This window comes from Poecilia formosa, unplaced genomic scaffold (genome assembly GCF_000485575.1).
Source record: "Poecilia formosa unplaced genomic scaffold, Poecilia_formosa-5.1.2 Scaffold41, whole genome shotgun sequence".
Taxonomy (NCBI): Eukaryota; Metazoa; Chordata; class Actinopteri; order Cyprinodontiformes; family Poeciliidae; genus Poecilia; species Poecilia formosa.
In genome coordinates, this window is record NW_006799980.1 from 1,113,914 (window position 1) to 1,132,514 (window position 18,601).

At 40.9% G+C, this 18,601-nt stretch overlaps 1 protein-coding gene across 1 annotated transcript in view; it reads right to left on the reverse strand.

The window, feature by feature from the left end:
- Positions 1 to 530: 530 nt before the first annotated feature.
- LOC103137540 (uncharacterized) overlaps positions 531 to 18,601 on the reverse strand; it is a 25,256-nt gene continuing 7,185 nt past the window's right edge. Inside the window, exons 2-3 of the mRNA XM_007551325.2 lie at positions 8,844 to 8,896; positions 531 to 3,479 (exon numbers count right to left, since the gene is read on the reverse strand). Of these exons, the coding sequence (XP_007551387.1) occupies positions 2,684 to 3,479; positions 8,844 to 8,875 (828 nt within the window). The 5' untranslated portion in view covers positions 8,876 to 8,896 and the 3' untranslated portion in view covers positions 531 to 2,683. The remainder of the gene's footprint in view (positions 3,480 to 8,843; positions 8,897 to 18,601) is intronic.

An 18,601-nucleotide genomic window follows, 5' to 3' on the forward strand; every position in this document is an offset into this window, starting at 1 on the left:
GGTTTACACAAACAGCTGATTCTGTTTTTCCCCCCGTAGTTTATTAGCAAGCTAACCAGCAAGCTAGCTACGCTCACAAATTTGAGTTTCAAACTTACCCCATCAAAAATAAAAAATATGACTGTTCATGGAAGACGTTTTTATGATGGCTTCATAAACATTCAGCTATTGTATTTAGGTTTTAATGTATTTACCAAACCAAGGTTGTTAGCAGGCTAATTAGCAAGACTGCTAACAGTAGGCTTGAACATCAAGAACTCTAAGTTTAAAACTATCCTAAATAAAAAAGATAAAAATTGTATCATAAAGCTGATAACATGACTTAAGAAAAATCATAAAAAATAGAAAGAAAAAACTCCAAGCATATTAGAAATGTCTAACATGTTTATCTATGACACCTTGGGAATATTTTTACTGATTAATGTGATTTTTTTCTTCCTGAACAAATAAATATATTACTGTTATCAAGCCTATTAAAAGCCATTAGAGGAAATATTTTGTGCGTCTACAAAGATGGGAACAACAGTAAATTATTTCACACAGCCTTTATTACACTGATTTTATTTTATGGTACAAATGCAATGAGGAGAAATGATTTGGCAGGCAAATGATTAAAATGGGGATTCTCCTTCATTTCATCCGGATTACTTCTTCAGGAATCAGTCAGCCTTAATTAGCTCGTTTTCAGGCACATGAGCTGAACGGATGTCACAGACTAGACAACAAATCCAAAGCTTGACCTTTAAAACCGAAAAAAAAAAACAAACAAAAAAAAACAACAACAAGAAGTTAGCAGGCGCTTGTGTGGTTGCTGAGGCTAATTGACCTTTGCTTGGCTTGTTAACCTTGGCTGTAAAAGCTGTATTGGAGGCAAAAACAAGACACATTTCCTAAAATAAAAAAAGAACATTAATTATGTGCATGAATCATGTTTCCATTGCTTTCTCTTTATAATTGCAGCCTGATTTTATGTTTGTTGTGCTATTCTGAAATTAGCGAGGACATAAAATAAGAAGAGCTATGAATAAGGGCTAACTCTGCTCTTTTCTGGCCGTTAAATACTCCCAGTTTCTATGTGAGATAAAGGTGAAGACTTTATAAATAACACCAAAACGCAATAAAGTTACACTAACAATAAATCACCTGTAAAAAGGGATTTCATGACCTTTCCGTCTCTCTTAGTTGCACGGTATTATAAAAGCATTCCTTCCCTTTGAAATTTGTTCCATTTTGTCACGTTGCAGTCCCAAACCTTTATGTATTTCATTGATATTTTATGTTAGACCACCACAAACAGTGAAGCAGAACAATAAGGTTCAAACCGTTATCAAAAATAAAAAGAATAAAAAGTGTGGCGTACATTTATTCACCCCTTTTACTCCCATACCCCTAAATAAATTCCATTAACACTACCAGGGAATACATTAAAGAACGTGCTTTGGATAAATTACCTGTGCGTAATAGTGGCTCAGTCAAAGTCCCAACCTAAACCCAACCGAGAATCTGCATCATGACATAGAAACCGATTTACAGTCATTCCCCTCCTAATATGACTGAACTTGATTTTGCGAAGACGGTTATATGAAGAATTTACTTAAAAAGTGCATTTCTAACTATTCACTTACTCATTTAAAAAAAAAAAAAGATTTTTTTTTCCCCCACTTTAAAATTAGAAACTATTTTGTCTCAGTTGATCACATAAAATATCAATAGAACACACTGGAGTCTGTGGTTTTTTCAAGGTATGCATGGCACTTTAAATGGATGGATTCTTAAAGAGGTTGCAAGCAGGGCCTGTGTTTACCAAAGAAATGTGGGCTCCCGTAATAAAACCAATGGCTAAGCGTCATAATTAAAATATCCTGCTGATGTCGTGTCCGTGTCGGAGTACCTACAGCCTGTTAGGAGCGTGGAGTGTACGGTGCACCGTGGTCCAGCTGCAGGCCGTGTTCGGTCCAGACGCTGGAGTCTCTTTAGTTGCAGCTTTGAGAATGAAGCCTCCTTCACAAGGCAGATATTATCCCTCCGTCACAGGAAAGATCGCCCACAACTTCAAAAATAAATCTGTTTCCAGCAGAGTTTTTTCCTTCATTTGTTTTATGTCCATAGATAAAAACTTCATTGTTCAGAACTTTGGCAAAGTTTTATGGCGGTTCTGATAGTTCTGTCAAGTTGCTTTAAAGCAGCATTAGGTAACTTTTCTTTTTTTAAAAATAGCTTTTTTTAATATATTTTTGTTAAGGCTGTCACCATGTCATGACAATCTTCTACGAGACAGATAATCAGTAATCATCCTCATGTATGCGCCGCTCACACCCTCCCCATTCGCTATGCTGCACTACAGCAGGTTCACCACAACAGAGGCTGTCATGAATGTGAAGGCTAGTTAGCATGGTCACCTCTAACAGCAGATAAACAGTTTTCCTGGAGTGGTAAGTTGATTCTTCACCATTAGTGCATTTAGCAGCGAGTACACAAGAGTAATTGACGGCACCTAACAGCTTTCTCCTGGCTATTATTGGTTGTTTTTGACCAGGAGCGGTAAATTTCTTCACACAGAAATAGTAGCTCAGAGAGATTTTCTGTCTCATATGATCTCGTCACGACACAGACAGTTTCCACAAATATTTAAAAATCACATTTTTCGTAAAAGTTACATACTGTAGCTTTAAGGGTTCGTTTTTCAATCAGAATCCTCCCCGGCGGTGGCGGCCTCCAAAGCAGCAAGAGCCTCCGCCACCATAGAGTCCGTGACGCTCTGCACCTCCGCCTGGTCTTTCCTCACCTCCTCCTCATCCTCCTCATCCTCGCTCTTCGTCACAGAGATACCGCTCTCCTCTGTGCAAACGTCCGCAGTCTTTGGCAGCGTGAGCTCATCCCTCGTGCCGCCAGAGGACAAGCTGGTGTTGCTGGTGTGGATGTCCACGGACAGGACGCTGCCCTCATCCCCGGTGTCCCAAAGGTGCTCCGGCGTCACCCCAACGCCCTCGTCGATCTCGTCCACCGACGGGGTCCTGCCTGCCATGCTGCAGGTGGTGATGGAGCTGTCCCACCCGTTCGTCATGGCCTCGTGCTCCGGCTCACTGTAGCTCCTGTGGTCTTCGTACTGCAGTACGTTGGGGTAAATAGGCACCTGGGTTGCATCAATGTCCATCCATCGTCGTCCTACCGTCTCTGGCTCAATGATGTACAGCCCGCCACCTGAGGGAGGTGCGCTCGCCTGCTGGTGCATTTCCTTTGCAAGTGACGGCGCCGAATGAAGCCTGTGGTTGACCTGGTTGTTGTCATGCTCCAGTTTGAGTGTACTGTCGTTGGACTTGCTGTAGCCCAGGTTGTGGAAGCCGTGCTTCTGCTTGTTGTGGTCGACCTGCGGGTCGCGGCCGGTGACCCCGGCCGCGTGGTGCTGGCCCTGGTAGAGGGAGCTGCCCGCAGAGTCGCTTTTCCGCACATCCACCGCCGTTGAGGGGTCATAGATGTAGCTGTGGGGAAGACAAGACGCAGAAATGTAAATCACAGAGACGGACAGGGTTTTTTGACATGGGCAGTTGCCCAGGGCAGCAGAACAGCTTTTGGGTGGGGTGGGGAGATAAAGAAGTATACCCATCTGTCAGTTGTAGGAGTGGGTGACATTTTGTGTTACTATTGTGAAACAATAAACAATACGATAAATTCCCACCTCAAGTTGTTTGCATTCTGAAAAACGTGTTTATTCCTGCCATCTGTAAGGCTTCCTTCACACTGCAGCCTGAAGTGACCCAATTCTGATTTTTTGGCAATTCCGATTTTTCTGCCGGGGCCGTTCACACTGCCAGTAATTGCGACCTGTACGTGTTCTGCAGTCTGTACTTGGTCTGAACGGGCAAACGACCTGAAAGTGTCCCGCATGCGCAGTAGAGGGCGCAATAGCGTCAGCGTTCTCAGTGTTCTGCCAACCGCCATAAAAAGAAGTAGTGCTCAGTGTTTGCGGAAGTAAACATGGAGGCTAACGGTGGAGCTTAGCTTACATATTTGAAGTTGTTGTCCAACCGGAGCAACATATTAACAACTTAATCCTCATTATAGTCCATCATGGTTGTTGTTTTTCTTCCTGCTTGCGCTTGTCAGGGCGCAGAATAGTGAGGTTTGTTGAGAATCAGTGACGTTCATTTTGGATGAATGCGACCTGGACGTTAGGTCGCATTTGAATCGGATACTATCGGATATGCAAGTGGCCTGATTCGCATTCGAAAAGAATCAGACCTGTTGTTCAGATTGTCATGAAAAGATCAGGTACAGTTCGCATTATGTGAAAAAACAAAAAAAATTGGAATAGGGTCACTTCAAGTTGCAGTGTGAAGGCAGCCTGAAGTGGGTTGTTGGCAGTCCTTAGGAAGACAGTTTGACCTCCCAAGAATATAGCTCTCCCGTATTTTAATTGGTTAGAACATTACAGAAGGCGGGGCTTGCCCGGGGTGGCATTTATCCAAGAGCCACCACTGCACTGAGACATAAACATGAACAGGGCTTCGTAAAAAGCCGAGGCTCAGAATGATGGTTGTTCATTAGCACCGTGTAAAAAAGCAGCTCTGACTTCATCTGTGAGACAGCACAGACAGATTCATAATAATGTGCAACAATAATGATGAAAACACCACCTCATTTTCCCTTGGTATGTAACCAGTTGGATAATGGGTGGCTGGATTAAGAAATGACGGTTTGAATCCACATTGAGTGAATCAAAAAACCAATTTTTCTTTAGCAGAAAATCCTCTGATTGTTGATGTCTGCAGGACTGATTTTGACAAATATTTTGATGATTAATTCTCATTTCCTTTGTAAACTGTGTTCACTGGCTCTGCTAACCCCCCCGCCCTCCTCCCACTGTGATGGATTTTCCTTCAAGGACAGAAGAACAGGCTGACTCGTTCACACTCAGACCCTACCACTGAGTGCGCCGAGGCTTTCCTGCAAGAAGCTGTCAGACGTCACCCACTGTGCGCGCCTCTTGTTTTCATGACGACCTTTTCATTTGTTTTCTCCATTTCATCACCATGCTCCTGACTCCAGCTGAGCTGCTTCCAGCTCGCGTCTCTCAAGGTGCTCCCTGCTCGCATCCCTTCTGCCTCCTTCAGTGTCACCGTGGTGCAGCCGCGACTCTGACCCGCTGTAACTTTACGCTTCTCCATCCGAGCGTCCTTTGAGCAAAGAGCCCAAGTTCTGAGAATTGAGGAGATCGTTTTCAAATGTATCGGCTGATTCGGGTTTCTCCGTCCTCTTCCAGCCACCCACGCACAGCCTCACCCCTCTGACTTGAGCACCTCTTACCCACCCTGCACCTTTCTTTTTTTTCTCCCCACCCTCATCTTCTCTCTGCAGAACGCTGTGAAAATGAATGTTTTCCATTTCCTCAGCTCTGCTGCTGTGTCCTCTGCCAAAGGTGAGATCTGAAGCATGTTTTCTGAGAGGCGAGAGGAGGCTCTCTCTTTGTGCTTAACTAAGGAAAAAGAAACAACCAATAATACTTAAAGGGGGATGAGAAACCCTGGCAGGAGAATGAAACTGTATTTTCATCAACAACAGGCGTCCATCCAGTTCATCTCGAAGCAATTTTCACAGAGCCAAACAAACACATGGCCTGTTGTTGTGATTTTCTCTTATTGCTTCCTGCTGTAGTGGACAAACAGAACAAGGAATAAGGCATTTATTTTTATAGCTGGAGCATATTTCAAGTCTACATAAGAGTGGGTCAGCTTCTCTCTTGTAAACGGAGGTGATGTCAGAGTCACAGATGCCAATGTGTGACAAAGGAAGTCATTTAAAAGCTGGAGCTTCAGCTGTGTCTGTTTTGGGTTATTTTTTTTATCTTTTAGCAGTGATAGAAACTGAACTATACAGCATTGTCACTGGATGAGGTCTAATTGACAACCTTTGCTTACCACAAACGCTGGCAGTATGGTGCGGATTGTTACTGTTTCGCTGTGATCCTCTGCCTATTTGCGGTTCAGTATTCACAGATTTCCACGTGGAGTTTAGATCCAGGGTCTGCAACCTGTGGCTCCAGAGCTCCACTTTAAATAGTTAATGTTTGGCAGTTATTCACAAATGCAGGTTTTTAATGGAGTACATAGATTTTCTATGACAGAATTAAAAATACTAGCGATATAGTTTGAGATTAAATTTGTTCTCATTAATTTCAACATCTTCCTGAAGGAAACATATCCGTTCTCATTTCTGGTTAGGTTTTATTTTTTTCTTTATTTTCAAACCTAAACTTAGGTATGAAATATACACACATTTCAAATAAATTTCCTGCAGTCAATTTTTAAAGGTCTTGTATCACTTGAGGCTCTAAACAAGTCTTCTTTAGTTAGACTGAAGGCAAATATTGCTCTTAGGATTGTAAAGGTTGCCGACTCCTGCTTATTTAGAGGAATATTATGTGATCGATAAGGTGTAAGACTGAGAAAACGGCTTCCTGTACCCTAATTATGACTATGTCAAATCGAAAGCAAATCTGATATTGACACTAGTTAAAGTCTGGGATCTGCAACTCCAGTTCTCCAACATTTACGAGAAATACAAAGCAGAACATAATTTTAAGGCGAAAAAACCCCCAAAAACCGAGTCCTGTTTGCCACAAGCTATGGAGGGAACCAACATGCACCTTTTCTATCTGCATAAAAATATTATCTGTGGGAGAGACCATCTCCATAATAAAGGCAGGCTCAAGCTGCGAGGCTAGGCAGGGACAGGGAAGCTGATCAGAGGACAGGTGATTTAACACAGGCCAGGTCAGGATGGATTTTTTTCCCCCCCAGATTTTATTTGCAAACAATTTAAATCATCATTTTACTCCCACTTTGCAAATATGTCTCATTTTGCGTTGCTAAGGAGTAAACAACAACAAAGAAAACTAAATACATTGAAGTTTATGGCTGTGCTTCTGCAGCTCCTGGATGTTTCCTGTCCACCATGCAGATGCAGGAAGTAGGCAGCTTTAACACAAATCCAAAGAAATGTATAAGACAATTCGGGTGTATGCTGCTAATTAATTGCTCATTTATCAGAGCGGCAGAGTTGAATACGTCCTATTTTTACTGGGTGGACAGCGGGTCCTCATCGCTTACCCAGTAACCTTAAAGCCTCAAACTCTGCTAATCCCAGAAATGTGACACTCCACACAATTACGGAGGTATGTGTTTGTGTCACAAGCATTCGCACGTGTGTGTTTGACATAAGAAAAAGTGTGAAAGAAAGAGGTGGGGGAGGGGTTGAGGGATTACTACGCTGGTATGCGAAGCACATTGAACCCCTTCATTAATCTCCAATCAGAAAGTCGTTTCCTGGCCGCGCTCTGTGACCGCACTCGCCTCGGAAAGCACGGCGACGTCGAGCCTTGACAACGATACATTGTACGCTTCTAATGAGCAGACAGTCCTGGAGAGAAATACAGTAACCAAGGGTGCTGGCTATTGACAAATCGACTCACGGTTCGTACTAAAAGTCCACGTGAGGCTCACTGTGCGGATGTGTTATAAACGGAGCTCTCTCTGTCTACAGGAGACAAGAAATCATTATGTGGGAAAGCAAAGAGCTGGAAACTAACAGTGAGAGGATGAAAGAGAGGAGGGCGACATTCACAGGTCCAGCTGTCATTAGATCTGGGCTACCGGGGGTTAAACACGCAGACGTTTCTTTGAATTTAAAACATGTTTTGATCTAAAATAACAGAAGATTTTTGATCGTTTTCCTTAAAAACAATCGGATTCAAAAGTATTTTCACACTCAACACTACGGAGTCAATCTGTGCACACACGGTCCTGCAGCAGTGCAGTCGCTGTTATTAGAAGGTTTTTTTTTTCCTCTCAGTTGGAGAAGTGCAGCTCGAAGCAACCCGAGGAAACTTTTTCTTCCTGTTGCTTTAGCTACAGCACAGTGGCTTCCTCAGCTGACAGTGAGGACTTTATCTGGTGGGACAGGTTTAAAACAAGACATAGCAGATTCAGAAAGCTAAATAGGCAAAGTTAGGTATGAAAAGGTGAAGTGAGTAGATTTTGAAACAATAAAATGAGTCGGACAAGAAGTTTTCCTCCACTCTTCCACTCATTTTCTGTTTAGACGAGTCGGTCTTCATTCACAACATGAATGAATAAAATTGTAATTAAACTGTGACACTACATTGGGCTTTCATATGAATATGGCAGAAAACCAAGAATGAAGGAAACATCAGAAAGATCAAAATAGTGACCATATTATTGATAGCTTCTGCGGTAGAGCTGAAACCCTTTCCACTGTTCACATCGCGGCATATAAGTTACATTTGGTGTCTGGGCTTTTAAACGAGGCGGTTTTAAGTGTTTTTTTCTAGGGGGGTGGGGAGGAAGGTCTCAGGTATTCGCAAATTTTAGCTAACCCCGGCAAAATCTGGGTGTGTGATTTTAGTTTAGATCAACAGATTTTCATAGTCAAAATATACTTCAAAGTGTTAAATATTAGCATATTAGCTTAATATAAATCTAACCAGTAGCGACAATAATTTGTTATTCCAATAATTTATCTTCTGTACTGGCCCAGTTTTTATTTGTTACTTTATTTGTCTCCTTCCAGACAATTAAAGTTAAAGATATGTCTTGAACAGCATAATATGCATTTTTTTTCTCACATTCTGGTGAGTGAGAATAACTTTCATACATTTTATCTTCATGTTTTGATTGTCAGTAGAGTATCCTTTGTTTGTTCTCAATTAAAATAAATATGAAAACTGTTTTAATTTGATTTTTTTTTTACTCTTCACAACATACTGGAGAAGAAAGCAAAGTGAAACTGACACAAAAACACAGAATAAAGTTAAAATAACGTCTTACCTTTTCACCATCCGGCAGCATTGGCACCCCATTTGGCCAGAGGTGTCGTGTTGCTGTGGAGACACATTAACAAACCAATTAAATATTAAGCAGACGCACATTCTTGGGAGTAAACGGCGCAGCACCAAGAACAGAGCAACTCAACCCACAGACAGGACGTCAGATTTGAGCTTACAGGTCTCGTGTTCAGATCGATGATCAGGGAGCGTCATTGATCACCTCTGACATGTGAACGGCTTTTTAAATGAAAGCTTTTTTCCTAAAGATTTCACCTGATCACTTAGCTTTGCTCTCGGTTTTATTGGTATTTGGCCACGACGATGAAAGCTGTGTTTGCCTGAAGCGCTGATAAAGTTGCTATTGCCATCGATCACCTGCATGTCTGTGTCTGTCCGTGTGTGTGTGTGTGCGCGTGTGTGTGTGAAAGATCGTGCAACAACGTTCAGGATGGGAATGACCTTTTCTCTCCTGGTGGTGTGCTTCACCCGGCTGTGGCATTTCATTGCCTGGGTAAATAATTAATCAGTGACTTTTGAATAAGTTTGTCTCAACGTGAAGGAGGAACAGAGACTGACAGAGGTAGAGGACACAGTGTCTTTTAATGAAGAATAAACGCATGACTGACGAAGAGACACTGATTCCACAGGACTGCAGTTTAAAGCTTAAGATCCTCAGCTTTGTTTTTATGTTATTTCCACCATCTATAAACTACGCATCGTAGCGCGTCTCACTAATGTCTCGTAAGCTGTTCTTGTCACTCTTGCAGATATTTTTCTGTCACAAATCGCTGACATCTCCATTTACTCCGCCTCCTCTCTTCTTCATCTGTCTTTCTCTTTCATTTGCAGATATGCAGAAACCTATCAGTCATGGCCAGCATGTCGCAAACAGGGATTTCAGTGCTTCACTCTTCTACAGACTTTCCTGTCAAATATTTGACTTTCACAGTGGGCCTCCGGTTTATTTGCAGATTCACCTATTGGTAGATTTTTACGTGGAATGTAATCTTAAGTTATTTGCAGAAAATCCGTCTATATGTGGATTTTTTTTTGTAGGGCACATCTAAAATATTTGAAGGAATATTGCAGCTTGGGAAGCTGAAATACCTGGGACAATGCTACTTGACATGCTATTGGCTGGCATCTGCAAAGCGGCTTGCATTTACATTACTTGGTGCTGATTGACTGTACCCCAAAGAGCGGTAAATATTAGACTCTGCTGTATGTTAAGATGGTTTCAATACATATTAAAGTATATGTGGTGTTTGGACTATTAAAATAGGCATTTAGAAGTGTTTAGTGGGGATCTGAGGATTTTTGGAATTGGTCCCTAATCGCCAAACAAACCACAGACTGGACATGAAGGAAGGAATAAAATAATCAAATAAAGAAGGAAATCAAAAAAGGATGTACTAAAGAGCCTATTGAAGTGCAGAAGGAAAGTGGGCAGGGAAAGACAGAAGAAAAAGGAAGAAGTGTTGTACTAGTCTGATTTCAATTCAATAATTGCATCTGAGCTTTCAGAATCAGAATCAAATTGAACTGTTAAGTGCCTCAAGATCACCGTCCCTAATGTATGGAGGAAGACGACCTTAAGCACATCTGAGATGAAGCAGTTTGTCATTAGGCTATTAAAAGCAATAAGAAAATGTTGTTGGCGTACCACAGCACTCCTTCGAGGACTCAGTTTACATCAGTAAAGTGATATTTGATATTTCAGTTTAAAGTCATGACAACGTTCGAGCAGTGCAGCAATGAAATCATCCAGTAAAACTTGGAGCTTTAATTTTGTGGGCTTAACTGTGAAGCAGAATCGGTGCGGCTCAGTGATGCGTTTTCAGGATTTCTTGCTAACCTGAGATCAATTCTATGGCAGCTGTTGCGTCATTTTATGAAATTTGTTGGGCTTAAGCATCCCTGCTGAAAGCAGCCAGATTTTAGGAATGTCAGAAAGTGCCTGACCTCCAGCTGGTATCAGAGAAACTGATCTATGCGTTAGTATTGATTAAACAGCTGCAAGGTCGGTTGGGTTATTCATGTAATAGCAGGTTGCACAGGTTTCATCACAAACAGGGCCTTCTTTAGGTGGAGGCCCTTTATACTTGCTGAAATGCAACAGAATCTGGCTTAGATTTCCCAAATATCTAACAATCCTCCTGCAGGTCTGCGGCTGAGTTTAGAGGCACAAGTGGGTGCCAGCATTCAGGCTACAGAAAAAAAAAAGACTCATCATGATGATGATCCTCTCATCTGTGAGTGCCTCGTATTCTCCTCGTCCAAATGGACCCTTATGATTTGAGTTGGGCTTGACCGTAACCCGGCAGCAGCAATCCCCCCGCTTCACATTCATCGGCACGTTCACGCAGGCCTCCGACGGCTAAAAACCAAGAGATCGCAATTTCGAGTCGGGGCCGGATGCTGCGACAGACTGCACTTTAAATAGTGGACCCAGTTTCACACGCTGCTGCTCTGCAGGGCACCCACCCAGCCGGAGGGTCCCTTATCTTGCAGGAGCGGAGGAGGAGAGGAGCTTATTTCCCCTGAGGGCTTCCAGAAGCGTCACATCCATGCGGCGTCGCGCTGGTCCTGACAGAGCGCTGCAGTCACAATCAGGCAACTTTTACAATTACAGTTCACGTTCGAGCAGGTCAATAATCCTCCGAAGAGCTCCACCTCTCCGTCCCCTCGGCCTGCTGGATGTGCAGATTTCTCCCTCCATTTCGTCTACCACACTCCGTCTCTTGTTTTATTGTTTTGCAGTGGCATTTCTATTCTGGTGCATTATGCATATCCCATATTTCACTGATATGTGTTTGCTGCTTTCTGCTCTCGGGGGTGCTTTTAACGTGCCTGCCTCAAAGTCTTCCAGGCTGCTTGGATTAATTTGGGAAGCATCCACAGCCCACCATCCTGCCAAACACACAGTTGTGGCAAAAAGAAAGCAGATACACCCTCTATCAGTTCTGGGGCTTTAATAAAGAATCAAGTAGGTGTTTACTAAGTTCTAAAATGATTAAAATCTGACTAAATGTACCTTAAAACACTGAATGTGTACAACATATGTAAAACCTGAGAGATGTAGTTCCTTTTTACCACAAGTTAAAACTGTAATGATGAATAATTATGCCAAAGAAACTCAAATCTTATGCCTTAAATGTATAAATCTATGGATAGCGACTCGAGCCTTGTTAAAATTCCATATTTTTGTGATGCAACAATAATATTTCTGGGCAATAAATCGTCCCAGAAATAATTGTGACATGTTATTATATTGTTAATGATAAAATTGTTGTTTTGAGACCATTTTCACGTAATATAATGATATCGGCACAACAATGTAAGTCTGCCTGCTCAAAGATCAATAAACTTTCAATGCTTAACTTTGGAAGATATTTTAAATATCCAATAAAAGGACAAAAAAAAGATCAATAAAACAAAATAAAAAAAACCCACACACAACCGAAACTATAAATAAAAATGGACCATGTAAACAAATTGCAAGCATCTCTGTAAACACAATTGATGATAAAAAAAAAATGAAATCATCAGAATGGAAATGATCATGTGATTAATTGATTGACTGCTTGTAGCGGCAGCAGTCCATCGTGGTGCAACAGTAAAAAATAAACACCACATTGTATGAGAACAACATGAAGACTCACAGTCTCAACTTTTCATATCACAAACACCACTGTGTCTATCATAAATATTCTCATTTCACATTTTCTTTAGAATTTGTTGACTGCTAATCTTTATGTTTTACAAATTATGGCCCGGATCCATTACTGAGACCACAGTACCGATATCAGTGTTAAAGAGTCCCTGTACTTTACGTACAAAATTATAAACATTTTACTACACCAAGAAACATTTCAGAATCACTCTTCTGGTAGGCAAACTCTGATAAAATAATACTTTAAAAGTATTCTTAAAAACGCGATAAATTAGGGTAATTAAATTCAATCTCCTGAAAACGTAATTCAGCAATGAACATGTGGAATACTTCATTTTGTCGAGCACACAGTGACGGAAACTATGGTTAGCCAAATTGCGCATATTCGATTAAAGTGAAGAGAATGACTTTAACGTCCGCTGAGAGCAAACGTGCCAGACAGAATGATTAATGGCTGCCTCGCTGGGTCGGAAAAAGCTGGTTTGCATCGGAGTCGGGTTGAGTTGCACATTTGCAAGGCAAAAAAGAGTCTCTGGGCTGTTTGAGTGCTGACAATGTGATTGTGGCGCTCCCTGCCTCGGGCTAACCATCCTGCTCCCGCTCAGCAGAAAAAATCCCCTCGGAGGAGAACTCGTCCTGCAGGCCAGGAATGGCAACAGAGCCACCTAACAAAAGGCTCCCAGTTTCATCAGTGCTCTGATAGCAGAGAGAGCGCAGCTAGCTTTTAAAGTCAAAGACAACTCCCCTCCGAAAAAAGGTATGTTCAGGTTCCAGAGTGTCTACTTGTAGATGCAACAATGTGCGTGCTGACTAAGATGACAGAAGACCACAGGCGACAGAAATGCTTTTTTCTGCTGAAGTGCAACAATTGGCAGCTTTCGGATCTTCTCTGAAGTGCCTGTTTTTTGTCAATTCAACAAAGAATTTGATTTGTAGTTTCAAATTCTAGACAGAAGCAAGAAAGCTTCTCTGTTAAATGAGAAATGGAGGAAATGGTTACAGAGTAAATAATATCTACAACTCAGCAAACAATGAAGCCAAACAAACTCGCTTTATACGACAGAGCTGAGTGCTTTCGGTTTTTGAAGCCGCTTGTTCCTCAAATAACTCGGCACTCAGTCTCACCATCTGCACAAGGCTTGTGATACTGGCTCATGAATTCATGTAATTTAAGGTTAACAAAGTGACCTAAACATGAAACATGTCAGGATAAATGTTTCATTAGGTTGGGGAATGATGGGAACCGAAGTACTGAGAAACGTCGCTGAAGGTCATCCGTGCTGGAAAAGCTTTGACACCGAGAGAGTCAGGTGACTCTGCTGTTAATGCTTTGAAATATCCTACACCTCATCAGGTCCAGTTTTGACTTTAGGTGTCACTGCAGTAAAATGTATACGGCTTTTACTTTGGTGGTCTGATGGAAATGTACGACAAAGAAGGAAAAACAGAAGAAATCTGTATCTAATCAACAGCCAACATCACATTTTTCTACAAAAATTTGTTGAAGGTACACAAGTGGTGTTTTGAAAAAAATGTAAATAAACAAAAAACTGCTGAATCCATAGCTCTTTTGAAAAATTGCAGACAACAGTTTCCCAAAAATGCCTAATATGGGTATACCCTTATAGCTTGTCTACTCTGATGGCTGAGGATGAGCGCTAGCTAACTGAAATATAAATATATCTTGTGTGAATGTTTATGTCTGTCGCTGCCATGATTATTAACAATTTACTACTTTAACAGACTTATTCACGTGTGATTTTTAACTGCTTTTCTAATTTAATGGAAAAGCGGTAATTGCAAAATTTTTTGACATTACCAGAATATCAAAAAAAGTTTTGTGCACTCTTAAAAAAAAAACAACTGAGCATATCACTCAAGTAAAACAGATACGTGTTAATCTTTCTAAGACAGGAAAGGAAAAAATCTCAAAGGAAGGGGCTACTCGCTAACGTGGTCTGACCAATAATTAAAAACAACTGAAACTGGAACTGAAAAGGATGGATGAAGACCCAAGTTTATCTTGCCACCACACACAGCGAGGAGGATGGTCGGGTAAAAACAATCACTGAAGCTCTCTGTTGGAAAACAGAAGAGCTTTCTTTTTAATCTGTGAGTTAAAGGATTATATGATTTTCTACGCATCATTCGCATCAGATCCTGGTCTTATAGAGGTGGTCGCACTGACAGTGCCTTTGAAGAAACACATCAGCAATGGTCTTACATAAGAAATTGTTACTGTCCCTCAATCTGAGAAGGGTTATAAGTCAATTTCTAAACAACTCTGCAAACCCATCAGTGATACCAGGCTTTCCAGCCTCCTGCAGGTTTTCACAATAAGCAGCAGCAGCAACAGTAGGTCTCTGCTGGCCGAAACTCACATCCGAACATCCAAATAACCAATCATGTAGCCTTCCTGGAGACTTTTCAAACTCATAATGAGATCACAGATTCAATCTGTGCATCAAATGACCATCATTCATGCAGCTATTGGCCATTGTTGGCTGGCAATAATAGTGCCTTATCTGCTGCCTGTGTCATTCAATATATTACATATTGCTCCCGCTATTTTTTTTTTTATGATGGGGAAGATCGCCGGACGATTACTGAAGAGGAAAGATTTTTCAGGGCCGGCAGCTTGGCCCGGCCCCCATTTCTTCACTCTGTGAGCTTCCTGCAGGGGAAATTGAAACGTTTCATCTTGGAGAAACAGGAGCAATAAAATCAAGATTGCTGTAGAGCGTCTCCGAAATGTGGTATGGATTGAAATCTGGGGAATACCTGCAGACTTGGCAGTCAGGGCCATTCATGAGCTATCGCTGCAACAGGAAAATCTCTCCTGGAAAGAGAAGGCTGAGAACCGTCCTTCCAGTTTTATCTTTCCTATTCATAAATGGGATTTTTTTTGTGTTACAATAAATGGAGGATTTTACTGTCAGAGTGAATGAAACACTTAAAAATGTAACAACACTGTGTGAGGGAAGAGTTCAGACGTTAGTTTTATGAAGCTGCTGCATCAAAAAGGAAAACAATACAATAAAATGAATAAAATAAAATGATGATGTATTTGATGCTGTAAGCATGACCGGCACAATCCTCTAACATTTTTCTAGAAAGCAGTCATTGATTGGTCTCCTAGAGTATTTTAAGTACTTTCTTTCCTCAATATAAATTAGAAAAGGAATGACAAAATCCTAAACTACAAAGAAACATGTCAACAGTTTGCTATGAACAGCATTAATGTTAATGCAGAGCATCTTTTAAAGTGATTTTGATTTCACAGGAAGGCTTTGAGGACCCACTGAAGTGGAATTAACCAAGGTCAGCAGAAAGGACACATGATCCAGCAACAGTGAAAGGAAGCAGCTGAAAATCTCCCAAGTCTCATTTGAGTATCAGAGTTAAACAGGGAAACTTATTATGCAGAAAAGGGTTCCTGAGGTTAAGACTCCATGTGAAACCTGTGCTGTGACGACATTCTTCACAGTAAAGTTTGCATAGGGAGGAGGCTGTGGTGAAGAGACACACCTACAAAGCTTGTGAAGCTGCTGCTTTTTAAACATTGACTTGGCCATGTTTATCACTGAAGCAGTTACAAATTATTTTTTTTTTAATATATTTATTTTTATAATCTTGGGGTACAGAGGAAGATATAGAAAAAAGGACAGAGACAAAAAAAAGAGTATTGGAGTTATGCTTTTCTATGTTTCTTCCACATAAAAAACAATAGAATAAACCCAGATTAAATACAAAATAAAGTCTGCAGAACTTTACCTTTTTATTTAGTATTTGTTTTACCATAATTATTGGTTAAGTATGGTAAAATAAATTACGGAGATCATGAAATGTTCAGAACAGAAGTCTAATTTGATGCAATTGCAACCTATTTCTATAGACTGTTTGGGCCAAGAAACAGACTATAATTCCTGATGAAACTAAAAGAACTACGAGAGACTTGCTTGTGGTAGATATAATATTTATTGCAGTCACTGCCAAGCGAAATAACTTCAGATTAGACAAGTACAAACTGGCTCCTGGTTAGTTTGAGACGTCCTACGATGACCGCTCCTTTTGTAGAAAAAGACCCAAACTCTGGCAAACTGTCACTTGGTTAATTGACCAGAACCCGTGAATGTGACTTTGCAGATTTGATTTCCAGATTTTAACCACAAAACATTCCTCCTCCACCACCTCTTTTCAGTCTTGCATATCTGTTACCAATTGTTCTTGCTGCGCCCTTGGAAGACTGAAATCCATCCATAAGCATTTCTGTTTAGCTGTGAGGTTCAGCTGCTGGTCTAAACATTACACGAACCATCACTAAAGACCAAAATACAGGTAGATGAGGAAGGGAAACAAATACAGGCAGCTTAAATAACCTGTTTCGGCCAAAACTTCATAGAACTTCCTGGGGTTTGCAGGTAATTTCTCCAAAGTAGGTCTCAGCGTGAACAAAGAAGCGGTCCCATTCAGAGAAGAACCTGTTCGTCTTCCAGAGTCAGGTCATCTGAGATTGGGAACATTTAGCTTATGTTAGCTCTGTGACACATTATAAAGTCATATTTTTAACCTGGGGCTCATCACACGGTATATTTCATGTGTTTGACAGGACAGTGACAAGGGAGATCATATTCATATGGGTGACACTGGGAAGGGTGTGGTAACAAGAAAGTAGGAAAACTGGTATGACACCCCCCTCACTGTCTGTGGTTTAAGTTTCTTGCTCTTTACCAGAGGGAGAACTTTGTGAATTTAACTCAGAATCAGCCATGACGGATTTTTGGAACATTTTGTAGGTGAGTAAATATCCAAAAGCAACCTCAGATCTTTGATCTCCAGATTTTTCAGTGTTTTAATTTTTTCTCCAGACCTAAGATGACTTCCTCTTGAGATATACAGTGGAAATTTTCCTGCAAGCCAGAAGAGGCGGCCATGTATGCTGAGTGTTGGTGTGGCGGATGGGTGCAGTGCCGGGAAACTTCATAACATATTTATGTGAAATACAGTCGTGTTTAAAAGTCTTGAGTCATCTTTCGTTTCTTGACCTTCCTCCCAAGCAAACAGACTTTATTCTTATTTCCTGAACTAGTTATTCTGACGTTTGAAAAAGCATTCGGTTTTTCTTTGAACTTTGAGTGGCAAAATGTTAAACGCTTGATCTCATTTTCTTGTTGAAACTGATCTATGAATAATGCGAGCGTAAGAAAGGATCATAAACTCCAATGATGAATCATTGTTGCCTTTGTGCATAACAACTTAAAAAAACAATTTCAAATTGAATATTTGCCCACAAAAGACATGATTTTTAGTAGAATCATTTAAAAATACCAAAGATAACAGTTTGCAGTGGTTTCGGACCAACAAGGTGACTCCCAAAATGAGCCAGAGAGACGAATAGCCTTCATCAGCGGTGACTGGTGGAGGCCAACAACCGATCAAAACGTTGTTAGCCTCTTATTTAAAACTCCTCAATGTGTTTTGTCTTTGATCTGCCTAATTTTGCTTATCCTGAAGACACAAAGTTTCAGGATAAGCAAAAAGTAAGATTCGTGTCTGATGCCACTAATGATCCGAACAGGGACTGGCTGACGGGAAAATGAAGCATTCATAAATGACGTTAGCTTTTTAAAAGAGCATTAACAAATTGTGATGGTGAAAACTGTTCACAGGTCTTGCCCTCCAATGTGCCATAAAATCTCAGAAGAATAAAGGGAGGATCAAACATTGACTAGATGAAACGTTTATAGTGTCATAATGACATGAGGCTGGGTTGTGGAAACTGGTTCTTCTGTAGAACCAGCTAGGAACTGGTTATATCATCATCATGTTTGTGGGAACACCCTTGAAAACGTGATACAGAGCAGATGATGATGGAAATTTTTTGTGATTTGATACCATACATGTTTAAAACACATTCACACACAAGTGCCTAATGGACAGTCTCTAACTTTTTGTGGCTGGCTGTGAGAATATTACAGGAAGTTGGTGAAAAAGTAGCCGAAGTCTAAAGAAAAACGTTAAAAGACCTTCAGAGAATCCAGACAACTGCTGATCAAGAGTCCTGGTAGAGACAAAAAAATATATAA